The 13723-nt window shown below is 45.9% G+C and overlaps 1 protein-coding gene across 6 annotated transcripts in view; it reads right to left on the bottom strand.

Annotated features, from left to right (window-relative positions):
- Window positions 1–844: 844 nt before the first annotated feature.
- The window catches only part of ANKRD46 (ankyrin repeat domain 46), a 93070-nt gene continuing 80191 nt past the window's right edge, over window positions 845–13723 (bottom strand). For 4 of the 6 annotated variants that reach the window (XM_086336148.1, XM_086336150.1, XM_086336156.1 and 1 more), the window contains one exon: window positions 845–1035. In XM_086336148.1, coding sequence (XP_086192274.1) covers window positions 865–1035 — 171 coding nt within the window. In that variant the 3' untranslated portion in view covers window positions 845–864. Of the gene's footprint in view, window positions 1036–8215; window positions 8337–13723 lie in introns of those variants that run through there. The other 2 variants (XM_086336154.1, XM_086336155.1) reach the window with 2 other exon arrangements.

Raw genomic sequence — 13723 nt, forward strand, 5'->3', positions numbered from 1 at the left:
TTCCTAGGTGGTGCAGTGGTAAAGAATCCGCCTGCCAGTGCAGGAGACTCAGGTTTGATCCCTGGGTTGGGAAGATTCCCCTGGAGAAGGGAATGGCAACTCACTTCACTATTCTTGCCTGGAGAACTCCATGGACAGAGGAGCCTGGCAGGCTACAGTCCATGGGATCACACAGCTGAGTTACTGGGCACACACAAGGGTTACACATCTAGACACTTGAAGGAGCCAGTCAAAACAAAATAGAAATTGGTGATGCCTGTCCTTTCTAAAAGCATTTGAATTCAAACATTTAAGAAGTACATCCCAATGCAGCCTTCAGACCACTGTATAAACTAGATGAAACTGAGCTCTTTTCAAAATCAAGCTTCTCTCACAGTTTCAGCAGGAGGCAGAAGTTTTTTTTTTTCAAGGAGAACCCACCATTGTGGCTTTATTAAAAGTCTATTTGTGGTATGGGGGGTGCTGGAGAGGGAAAATCTGAGAGGAGCACCTGCCAGAAGCCTTCTAATGCAGAGGCCTGAGGAGTGGACAACGCCAGCTCTCACTCCTTGCTGCCTCCAGCTGCACCAGCCAAGCTTTAGATAAAGTCTGAAAGATCATTGTAAATAATAAGCTAAACCACTTAGAAGAAGTGGTTGGTTCACAATGTGAACCGAAGACTAGGGTGTGTGGCCAAGAAGAAAAGCATTTGAGAGAAAGGGTCTTTCCTCTTAGGCAGTGGGAATGTCATAGCCCTTCAAGCAGGAATAAAAGACAGAAAAGCTTCATGACAGGATGTCCTTATTTAACAAGAGGTCTGGGGTGGGGGGAAACTCCCAGGCCAGTAAATGTAAATGATAAACTCTTTTTAGGCAAGAGCTCATTTTATTGAAGAAGTAGGGCAATGGGTGGCAAAAGGAAGATGACAACTGAGTAAATCAGCAGAGAACAGGAGGCCTGGAGCCATAATTTCTGACTTCTGTTTACAGTCTTGGCATCTTCAGTCTTCATATCTAGGTGATAATTAACTTTGCCGCAAACCCTGTGCCTCAAGTGCTGGAAGGAAACAACAAAGACACCCTTCAACCAAGGATTCTATATTCAGAGGAAATACACTTCAAGAAATGAAGGTGAAACGGACACTTCCATATCAATGAAAATTAAAATAATTAATCATGAACAGATCTGAACTTCGAGAAATGTTAAAGAAAGTTATGTCATACTGAAGGGAAATGAGATCAGATCAAATGCAGACCATCAGTAATGAAGTAAACTAGAAATGCTAAATATGTAGGTACACGTAAGACTCTATTTTTCTCTTACTATCTCTTAAAAATATGAGTGTTCAGAACAAAATGTAGAGCATGTATCATAAAGTATATACAACAGATATAGATGTAATATATATGACAACTATAGCTCATAGATGAAGGCTATGAATGAAGCTATATAATTGTAAAATTCTTACATTTTTGTGAAGGGGTACAATTATGGAAAGTTAAGAATATTTATTAAAATCCCTAACATGCCTACTTAAATGAATGCAAATAGGGATAGCTAAAAAGCCAGTAGATAGATTAAAATATAATTGTAAAAAATTAACTCCAAAGAAAGGAGGGCAAAGGAACTGAAGAATAAAAAATAGATTGAACAAACTAAAAGCAAATAACAACCACACCAATACATTAATTACATTAAATATAAACCAACTAAACAGTCCACTTAAAAGTCAATGACTGTCAGAGTAGTGGTGATGCCATTCTTGTGATAATTAATCTGAGGTGCATGCTCAGCTGTGTCCAACTCTTTATGACCCCATGAACTGTAGCCCGCCAGGCTCCTCTGTCCATGGGATTCTCTAGGCAAGCATACTGGAGTGGGTTGCTATTTTCTTCTCCAGGAGAATCTTCCTAACCCTGGGATTGAACCCACATCTCCTACATTGGCAGGTGGATTCTTTACTCCTGAGCCATATCATGATGTTATTGATAAATGATATATGAGAAACAGGACTTCTGGGTGATGCTGAAGAATCTGCAACAGATGTTGGATAAGATGGGTCTTCCCATGTCAGAGCTTGAGCCTGGAGAAGGCTGGCTTTGTAGGGAGGTTGGAATTTCTCTTCCCTGCCCCCACACCTATGTGGCTAATTTTGACCTCTGGGTGGTCTCCCAGCCTGGACAATCTCCCTACCTCTTCTCCATTTATCCCATGCCTCCAAAGTCTTTAAGGTTCCCCTTCCCCTTAAAACTTTCCTAATTCCCACTGAGCAGAATCTTACTGCATTGGTAACCTGCACAATTCCCATCCTTCAGTTTTCTTTTTTGGAAAATGATAATGAATATTCTTTCACATTCATACTTTCTTTTCCTGTATTAGATATGGAAGGTGTGGTGAGCATTTGTCATTTGTTTTGGCTGCTGAACCCCCTTCCAGTGTTTGGGGAATTCTCTACCTCATGCATGAGTATCCCCTCCCGCTGAAAATCAGAACCTTCCAGCCTCTCTTGCAGCTAGGATGTGGGCATGACTTTAAATTGGAAGCCCTGGAATCCTAGACTTGCAGTGGTGACAGCAGTGTCCTTACCAGGCTGTTCCCATAGGGTTAAACAGTGATACTTCCCACTCTCCAGCCTCTGTGGTTTCTGCCCATTTTCTCAGCCTAGTTCCCAGTTATATTTTTCTAAACTTTATTTTTCTTGAACCAAAGTTTGTTTCTGTTGCTTTCAATTATGTAGCCTAAGACAAGTACATGGGAAATAGATGGGGAAACAGTGGAAACAGTGTCAGACTTTATTTTTTTGGGCTCCAAAATCACTGCAGATGGTGACTGCAGCCATGAGATTAAAAGACGCTTACTCCTTGGAAGGAAAGTTATGACCAACATAGCATATTCAAAAGCAGAGACATTACTTTGCCAACAAAAGTTCGTCTAGTCAAGGCTATGGTTTTTCCTGTGGTCATGTATGGATGTGAGAGTTGGACTGTGAAGAAGGCTGAGCACCGAAGAATTGATGCTTTTGAACTGTGGTGTTGGAGAAGACTCTTGAGAGTCCCTTGGACTGCAAGGAGATCCAACCAGTCTATTCTGAAGGAGATCAGCCCTGGGATTTCTTTGGAGGGAATGATGCTGAAGCTGAAACTCTAGTACTCTGGCCACCTCATGCGAAGAGTTGACTCATTGGAAAAGACTTTGATGCTGGGAGGGATTGGGGGCAGAAGGAGAAGGGTACGACAGAAGATGAGATGGCTGGATGGCATCACTGACTCGATGGACGTGAGTCTGGGTGAACTCCGGGAGTTGGTGATGGACAGGGAGGCCTGGCGTGCTGCGATTCATGGGGTCGCAAAGAGTCGGACACAACTGAGTGACTGAACTGAAGACAAGTAACTTTGATCTATATAAGAATTTAAGATATTTAAAAATCAAAGATTCAGGATTCAAGGTAAGACCCGGACTCTGTCCCTTGAAGAAGTTTCCTGGCCATTTAGGCAGGCATGCTTACTTTTGAGAACCTCTGTGTGGTTCTCTCTTTGCAGAGGGCTTAGCTTTCCACCCAGAGATGGTAGGGGCTGTTCTGAATACCTCTTGTATCCCAGCAGAGAGGCTAGTCTGTAATATTGCTCTGTATATACTTGCTGCTGCTTTCCATAATGCTGAACAATCCTGGTTGTTGTTGTTGTTTAGTCTCTAAGTCATGTCCAACTCTTTTTTGACCCCGTGGACTAGAACCCATCAGGCTCCTCTGTTCATGGGATTTCCCAGGCAGGAATACTGGAGTGGCTTGCCATTTCCTTCTCCAGAGATCTTTCCAACTCAGGGATGAAACCCACATCTCCTGCCTTGCAGAGAGATTCTTTTCCTGGGAAACCCTGAACAATTCTTAGGAGCCAATAATTCCCACTTGTTCCCATGTGTGTCCATGTGCATTTTCTCGCTACAACAGGAATCCATTCATTTTTGGTTCTCTCTTAGTTCATGGTCTGAGGGCTCACTTAAGTTTTTTCCAACTTCTTTTTGGTCTTTAGCTTAAGGGCAAACTTATTTTACCCATAAAAGGTTAAGTTTTTTCATACCCATATCCATGGCTGGTGGGCTCCTTTCCTGCATATCTCAGAGCTCTGTCTTCTCCATTTAAGCTGATACCCAGGAAGCACACCAAGGACTGTTAACATGGCCCTGATCTTGGAGAGCAAAAAACAAAACTGTGTACACAAGTTCAGGTTGGCCAAGCTATTGTCAAGACAGTTGAGGTCAATCTCATTTCCTCACCCATGTTGGCTTTCTTAGAAAACACACCTGTGATGACATCTGCCTTTCCTAACTCATACCAAGAGTTTCTGCCCAGCTGCAAGTCTGTGGGTTGTGAACATAAACAACATAGCCTCCTCTTCCTCTAGAAAGACCCCAAGGAGTGGGGAAGCTGGAGTCAACTAGAGCTGCTCTCCTCTCCAGTCTCTTTGTGCAGGTATGTCCTGGATCTGTGACCTCATCTAACAGCCTACTCTCAGGGATAGAGTGAGTACTTACTACACGCTGGAAGTTGGCCCCAGAGAAATAAAGAAAACATGACCTTGCCCTTGAGAGTCCTAGGTCAGTTCAATAAATATTTATAGATTGCCCAATTAGGCAAAATGGTGTAGGATGATGTGTCAAAACCAGGGGTGAGCCTTGGCCTGGGGCTCTAAGGTGGAGCTATCAGGCCTTAGCTACGGAAGCAAGAGGCCCTAGGACCCCAGGGGATGCTGCAAGTCCCTTGGGGTAGAAGGACCAAGGTTACAGCATCTCATGCCAAACAGCTAACCACAGCCAAGCTAAGACAGTGCCTGATAAAGATGCTGATTCCTGGGCTGCACCTTCAGAGCTCCTGGTTCACTAGGTCCAAGTGAAGGAGACTAGAAATCTGTATTTTAGTTAGAGTTACTGGCATTTCTCTGCTGTAATGGGACAGGCAGGGCATAACCTTTAAAAGAATGATATAACTAAAAAAGAGTTGTCATGTATCCAGTAACCCCACTTCTGGGCATATATCCAGAAAAACTACAATTCAAAAAGTGCACCCCTATGTTCATAGCAGCACTATTTACAATAGTCAAAACATGGAAGCAACCTAAATGTTCATCAGCAGATGACTGGGTAAACAAAGTGTGGTGTGTGTGTATATATGTATACAGTAGAACATTGTGTGTGCATGCTAAGGTGTTTCAGTCATGTCTGACTCTTTGTGACCCCGTGGACCCTTGCCTCCTAGGTTCCTCTGTCCGTGGGATTCTCCAGGTATTGGAGTCAGTTGCCGTGCCATCCTCCAGGGGATCTTCCTGACCCAGGGATCGAACCTGCATCTCCTGTGCTGGCAGGTGGGTTCTTTTCCACTAGCACCACCTGGGAAGCCCGCAACAGAACATCACTCAGCCACAAAAAAGAATGAAACACTGCAGCAATATGGATGGACCTGGAGATGATCGTACTTAACTACGAAAGCCAGAAAGACAAAGACGAACACCGTATGATGTAACTTATATGTGGAGTCTAAAATAGGACTTAAGGGAAGACACCTAAGAAACAGAAACAGACTCTGACATAGAGAACAAACTTGTGGTTGCCAAAGGGGAGGGAAGGATTGGGAGTTCGGGATTAGCAGATGCAAACTAGTATATATAAAACAGATAAGCAACAGGGTCCTACTGTACAGCACAGGGAACTAATTCAGTATCCTGTGATAAACCACAGTGGAAAGCAATATATACATATATATATATATGTGTGTATATATATATATATATATATATATATATATGCTATGCTAAGTCACTTCAGTCGTGTCCGACTCTGTGCGACCCCATAGACGGCAGCCCACCAGGCTCCCCCGTCCCTGGGATTCTCCAGGCAAGAACACTGGAGTGGGTTGCCATTTCCTTCTCCAACGCGTGAAAGTGAAAAGTGAAAAGTGAAGTTGCTCAGTCGTGTCCGACTCTTAGTGACCCCATGGACTGCAGCCTACCAGGCTCCTCCGTCCATGGGATTTTCAGGCAAGAGTACTGGAGTGGGGTGCCATTGCCTTCTCTGATAGAGATATATATATATATATATATATATATATACACACACACCACTTTGTTGTACAGCAGAAATTAACACATTATAAATCAATTATACTTCAACAAAATTAAAAAAAAAATTAAGGAATGACATAATTTTTGAGTAGATGATGTAAAATGGTTAAAAATAACTAGCTCCAACATGGCAGAAGATTGGACTCCCAGTAGACCCTGAGCCTCATTGTAAATCCATTGTAATAGATTAGCATATGTTAAACAATACCCCCAGTGGCACCATGACAGTTCCAAGGCCAAGCATAAAAGGTCAAATAGTGGGCATGGCCCAATTCTTGGAAGTGTCTGTCCCTTCGACAAAATAGTTGGAATAATCCTCCCACTCATTACCCTATGAAATTACCCATCTCATAGAAACTAACCACCCCATATTTCACCACTGTGCTCACCATTTGAAATGGACTGCATTCTGCCTATGGAATTGAAACAGAAGGCGGCAGCGCACAACCTTTGAAAGAATGAACTAGCCCAAGGACACAACATAAACTGCTTAGAATGAAGTAGGTCCAAGATGGCAGACAAGTCAACTTCCACCGCACCTTGATCCTCAGTTTACATTCATTGTAACACATCAGCAAGCTTGGCAGGGCTTCTCTGGTGGCTCAGATGGAAAAGAATCTGCCTGCACTGCGGGAGACTAAAGTTCAATCCCTGGGTCAGGAAGATACCCTGGAGAAGGGAATGGCAACCCACTCTAGTATTCTTGCTTGGAGAATTCCATGGACAGAGGAGCCTGGTGGGCTATAGTCCATGTGGTCACAAAGAGTCAGACATGACTGAGCAACTAACACTTTCAGCAAGCTAAGTGACATACCCAGGGCACCATGACAGCTCCAACACTGACCATCAAAATCAAAAGGTGGACAGTGGCCTAATTCCTGGAAATCTCTGTCCTTTCTCCAAAATAGTTGGAATAATCCTCTCACTCATTAGCCTATGAAATTACCCAGCCCATAAAAGCTGACCATACCACATTTTGAGGCCACTGCCCTCACCCTCTGTGAGGGCCCACACTCTGTCTTTGGAGGATGTTTCTCTCTAAATAAATCCAGTTTTTACCTATCAATTTGTCTATCATTGAATTCTGCAATGAGACATCAAGAACCTGAGATTCGCTGGGTCTGAAACCAGGTATGTGATCTCAGTTGGAAGACAGTGGGTTTTGGCTGGATGCAAGTCCCAGCACATGGGTTGAAGTCCCAGTCTGAGATGAAAGGATTCAGAACGTGCATCACTCCTTTCACTTGACTATGGCTCACTCCTGAATTCTCTCCTCCTCCAAGCCAAAGACCCTCACTTGGCATCCATCTCAGGAACTCGCCCAAGACCTGGGACATGACCATCCTCTCACACGCCATTTTTCCACAACCTCTTTACAAAGGATAAGCTATTAATAAATTTGCTTTTTACCTATCACTTTGCCTCTTGCTGAAATCCTTCTGCACGGACATAAAGAGCCTGAGCTTCATTATATCCTGAGACGAGTTGTGCAGCTTCAGTTGGAAGATTGTGTTTGAATCCCATCTGCAGTGCAGGTTCACTGAGGCTGCACCACAGGCACAAAACAAAGGCAAGGATCACGTTTTGACCACAGTCCCAGGTGGCTCAGCGGTAAAGAATCTGCCTGCCAATGCAGGAGACACAAGAGGTGTGGGTTCGATCTCTGGGTTGGGTTGATCCCTGGAGAAGGACATGGCTACCCCCTCCAGTATTCTTGCTTGGAAAATTCCATGGACAGAGGACCTTGGGCTACAGGCGGTGAAGTGGCAAAGAGTTGGACATGACTAAATATGCTTGCACACACACTAGAGAGTGGATTTACCTGGTATTCCTACACTCTCTACTAGTGCAAGGTAAGTATGCTTCCCACCCTTTGGGGCTACATTTGTGGCTGAAAGTTTCTGTTAACTAACGGGGAGGGGCAGTTTATTGTCTCTGACACAATTTCAATAGTTTCATCTTGCAGAAAATCTAGGGTTTCTACTCCAGGAGAGGACTCTAGGGCTTCCCTGGTGGCTCAGATAGTAAAGATTCTGCCTGCAGTGTGGGAGACCTGGGTTCGATCCCTGGGTCGGGAAGATCCCCTAGAGAACGAAATGGCAACCCACTGCAGTATACTTGCCTGGAAAATCTCATGGATAGAGGGGCTTGGCAGGGCTACAGTCCATGGGGTTGCAAAGAGTCGGACATGACTGAGCGACTTTTCTTCACAGAGGACTCTGCTTAAGGCCCACTCACCTGGACCTGGTAATGAAACAGGAGGGAAGGGGGCAGGGCACAGCCTTTAAAAGAAGCCGTTGTGGATACAATATAACCTTCTTAGAATGCATTAGGCTCAAGATGGCATAAGGTTGGACTTCCCGTGGACCTTGAGCCTTATTATACACTCATTGTAATACATTAGCGTGCTGAATGACACACAAACCCATGTCACAACAGAGGCCAATCATAAAAGGCCAAAAAATGGGTGGTGGTCTGATTCCTGGAAATCCTTGCCCCTTCCTTGAAATAGTTAGAATAATCTAGTTAGAATAATCCTCCCACTCATTAGCCTATAAAATTACTCAGCCCATAAAAACTAACCACCCCTCATTTCAGGGCTGCTTTCACCTTTTGAGGCAGACGGTACTCTGTCTACAGACTGTGTTAGCTCTCTAAATAAATACACTTTTAACCTATCACTTTGCCTCTCGCTGAATTCCTTCTGCACTGACACATAAAGAATCTCAGCTTCCTTAAGTCCTGAGACCAGTATGCGATTTCAATTAGAGACAGTGAGTTTGAGTCACAACCCATTGGATCAAGCCCCAGTCTGGGTTCTGGCTGTGTCTGAGTCCCATCTGAGTTGGGCAGTTTCCGCAATAGCTACTCAAGCTGAGGTCAGTCAGTTCGGTTAGTTCAGTCTCTCAGTCTTGTACGACTCTTTGTGACCCCATGGACTGCAGAACACCAGGCCTCCCCATCCATCATGAACTCCTGAAGCTCACTCAAACTCATGTCCACTGAGTCGGTGATGCCATCCAACCATCTCATCTTCCGTCGTCCCCTTCTCCTCCCACCTTCAATCTTACCCAGCATCAGGGTCTTTTTCCAATGAGTCAGCTCTTCGCATCAGATGGCCAAAGTATTGGAGTTTCAGTTTCAATATCAGTCCTTTCAATGAATATTCAGGACTGATTTCCTTTAGGATGGACTGGTTGGATCTCCTTGCAGTCCAAGGGATTCCCAAGAGTTCTCCAACACCACAGTTCAAAAGCATCAATTCTTTGGTGCTCAGCTTTCTTTATAGTCCAACTCTCACATCCATACACGACCACTGGAAAAACCATAGCCTTGACTAGATGGACCTTTGTTGGCAAAGTAATGTTTCTGCTTTTTAATATGCTGTCTAGGTTGGTCATAACTTTCCTTCCAAGGAGCAAGTGTCTTTTAATTTCATGGCTGCAGTCACCATCTGCAGTGATTTTGGAGCCCAAAAAAAGAACGTCTGCCACTGTTTCCACTGTTTCCCCATCTATTTGTCATGAAGTGATGGGACCAGATGCCATGATCTTAATTTTCTGGATGTTGAGTTTTAAGCCAAATTTTTCACTCTTCTCTTTCACTTTCATCAAGAGACTCTTTAGTTCTTCTTCACTTTCTGCCATAGGGTGGTGTCATCTGCATATCTGAGGTTATTGGTATTTCTCCCAGCAATCCTGATTCCAGCTTGTGCTTCATCCAGCCCAGCATTTCTCATGATGCACTCTGCATACAAGTTAAATAAGCAGGGTGACAATATACAGCCTTGATGTACTCCTTTCCCGATTTGGAACCAGTCTGTTGTTCCATGTCCAGTTTAAGCCTAGGTAGAGCTCAAGAAAGGCTGTCTGGAGGAAGGGGGCCTTGAGCCAGAATAAGACAAGCCTAACAGAAAGGGACAGGTCAGGAAAATCCAGGCTGGGAAAACAGCAGGAAGGAGGGTGTGGAGGTGGGAATGACCCTCATTACCTGATTACCCATGCAGGCTCCAAGGTCAGGCAGCACACACAGAAGGGCTCTGGCTTTGGGAGTGGGAAGAGGACAGTAATGGGTTGGGGGTGGAGGCGAGAAGAACTAACCCCTCTGCAGAATGCAGATGGAGGTGGGGGGAGGGGGGTGGAGTGAAGTGGGGGTGGTGGAGATGGCTCCTAGCAGTCCAGTCCTCAGGTCTCAGCATGTGGTCCAGGCACTGGCCCCGCTGAGGGCCTGCCTGGGGGAGGGGCAGCACTGGAAGGTTCTCACAGGGAATCTGGGGCAGAGACACAGGAGGGGACTGTCAAGGTGGAGAGGGCTGAACCTGGAAATGAGGTGGGGAGGGGGGTGCTATGGGGGTTGCTGGGAGGGGGATACAGGGAATGTGTGCAACTGAAGTCATGTGTCGAAGAGTGCCAGCAAATTCTTGTCCCCTGAAGCAGTGAGGGATGGGTGTCAGGACAACCAGAGTCCCCCATTGATTAACAGCAAACACAGGCCCTGCCTGGGATGCACTCACATTTTGAACAATTAGAGAAAACGTGACCAAAAAAAATTTAGTGAGTCTCACCCAATTACTTTGCCAACAAAGGTCCGTCTAGTCAAGGCTATGGTTTTTCCAGTGGTCATGTATGGATGTGAGAGTTGGACTGTGAAGAAAGCTGAGCGCTGAAGAATTGATGCTTTTGAACTGTGGTGTTGGAGAAGACTCTTGAGAGTCCCTTGGACTGCAAGGAGATCCAACCAGTCCATTCTGAAGGAGATCAGTCCTCGGTGTTCTTTGGAAGGACTGATGCTAAAGCTGAAACTGCAATACTTTGGCCACCTCATGGGAAGAGTTGACTCATTGGAAAAGACCCTGATGCTGGGAGGGATTGGGGGCGGGAGGAGAAGGGGACGACAGAGGATGAGATGGTTGGATGGCATCACTGACTCGATGGAGGTGAGTTTGAGTGAACTCTGGGAGTTGGTGATGGACAGGGAGGCCTGGCATGCTGCAATTCATGGGGTCGCAAAGAGTCGGACATGGCTGAGCGACGGAACTGAACTGAACTCAATCTCCAAAATCACAGCAGATGGTGACTGCAGCCATGAAATTAAAAGACGCTTGCTCCTTGGAAGAAAAGCTATGACCAACCTAGACAGCATATTAAAAAGCAGAGACATTTCTTTGCCTAAAAAGGTCCATCTAGTCAAAGCTATGGTTTTTCCAGTAGTCATGTATGGATATGAGAGTTGGACGGTGAAGAAAGCTGAGCGCTGAAGAATTGATGCTTTTGAACTGTGGTGTTGAAGACTCTTGAGGCTCACTTGGGCTGCAAGGAGATCCAACCAGGCCAATCCTAAAGGAAATCAGTCCTGAATATTCATTGGAAAGACTGATGCTGAACCTGAAGCTCCAATACTTTGGCCACCTGATGTGAAGAACTGACTCACTGGAAAAGACCCTGATGCTGAGAAAGATTGCAGGTGGGAGGAGAAGGGGACGACAGAGGATGAGATGATTGGATGGCATCACCAACTCAACGGACATGAGTTTGAGTGAGATCCGGGAGTTGGTGATGGATCAGGAGGCCTGGTGTTCTGCAGTCCATGGGGTTGCAAGGAGTTGGACACGACTGCAAGACTGAACTGAACTGAACTGAACTCAGTCTCCAGTTGGCCAAATTCCCATGGACCACTAGGGTTTCTGGACATGTCACACTGCATTCCCCCTTCGCCCTCCTCCATCTCTAAGCCAAAAGCACACATTATTCCACAGGGCACCCAATAAATGTCCAGTCAAAATCAACTGGACTTCTCCTGTACCTTGGGACGTGGGAGGAAGCAGCCTCAGCTGGAGTGGGAGTGGAGGCTGCACACCCCCATCAAGGTGCTGTGACCCCAAGTCTAGTCCGGTTTTCCATGAACAGTATCAGTAAGGCAAATGTGTCTGAATGGGATCCTGAGAATGTATCCAAGGATTAACATCCCAAAACTGATGCTGAGCTCGATGCTCTGAAACACATTTGTGCTCAGGAAAGATGTTTGCTAAGGTTTGATTTTTATTTCCCCTGGAGCTGGTACACATCAGTGAGGCCTGCAGATAGTGAGTAACAGCACAAACAATAAATTTTAAAACAAACAAAGTAAAAACTCCGAGAATGCTAATGCAGACCAGTGCTGGGCTATGGCTTGTGTGTTACTAAGTCAGCAATGATTGGGGAAAAGATTCTATTACCTGCTCCTTAGAAGCAGTAGGTGGCTGACTGCTGATTGTATCAGTTCCTAGGTTATACAATTTTCCATATGTCACGTGCTTGTTGTCGTTTAGTTGCCAAATCAAGTCCCACTCTTTTGCGACCCCATGGACTGTAGCCTGCAAGGTTCCTCTGTCAACATGATTTCCCAGGCAAGAATACCAGAATGAGTTGCCATTTCTTGCTATAGGGGGTCTTCCGGGATCAAACCCACTTCTCCTGCATTGGCAGGCAGATTCTTTACCACTGAGCCACCAGGGAAGCCCCCATGTCACATGCTAACAGTGACAAATGGGGTGAGAGCAGGAAGGTGAAGGAGGGTGGACTTAGGAGGAGGAATGGGGACTGTGGCAGGGGCTGTGGGCTTCCCTCTCTTCCATCTCTCTCTCTCCTCACTGGGTGAGAGTTAGGCAGTATTTCCCAGCCCCTTCTGCAGGTGGGGGTACCCATAACACTGACTTCCAGTCATAGCAGCATGAGATGCCTCTGAGAGAGCAGCATGCATTCTTTATTTTCTGTTCCCCTTTCATGGGCCCTGGGTCTTGGGGATGTTGGAGCCACAGCTGGAAGAAGCCCAGGTCGCTTCTAGTTCATGTGGCTTAGATCCCGTTTACCTGGAATATCCCGCTGCATGCTACGTGATCTAGAAATACACTTCCATGGTATCTGAGACATGCATTTGGTGCTCTAGTCATTCAGGGGTTCAGCCCCCATCACTAAGACAGGGTCAACCAGCATGCCCACCACAGGAATTCTGTGATGGGAGGAGGGCCAAAGAAACATTGCTTTTCATTAGGGCTCTCTCCTAGGGCTTCTGGGGAAAGAGGTAGAGGACCCTGGAGCTGAGGGTCAAGACCTAGGACACTAGAAGCTGGACCTCTGAGCAAAGCAGGGAAGGGTGAGTGGTCCCTCTCCCAAGTGAGGAGGAGGGTCTCAGTGAGCAGGGCTCTTCTTGGACCACACCTGGGACAGAAGGAGGAGAGACTTGGAGTGTGAGGTTCACTTAAAATGCTCTCTGGAAATTAGGTCTATTTCTTCACTGGAAGGACCCAGTGAGTGGGTTAGTCCCTCAGCTGTGTCCTACTCTTTGCCATCCCATGGACTGTAGCCCGCCAGGCTCCTCTGTCCATGATTCTTCAGGCAAGAATACTGGAGTGGGCTGTCATTCCCTTCTCCAGGGGAATCTTCCTGACCTGAGGATTGAAACTGGATCTCATGCATTGCAGGCAGATTCTTTACCCAGTTCAGTTCACTCGCTCAGTTGGGTTCAACTCTTTGCGGCCCCATGGACTGCAGCATGCCAGGCTTCCCTGTCCATCACCAACTCTTGGAGCTTGCTCAAACTCATGTGCATCGAGTCGGTGATGCCATCCAACCATCTCATCCTCTGTTGTCCCC

The sequence above is a fragment of the Bos grunniens genome, chromosome 14, assembly GCF_055505025.1.
Source record: "Bos grunniens cultivar Pamir isolate PY7600 chromosome 14, Bosgru_T2T1.0, whole genome shotgun sequence".
NCBI lineage: Eukaryota > Metazoa > Chordata > Mammalia > Artiodactyla > Bovidae > Bos > Bos grunniens.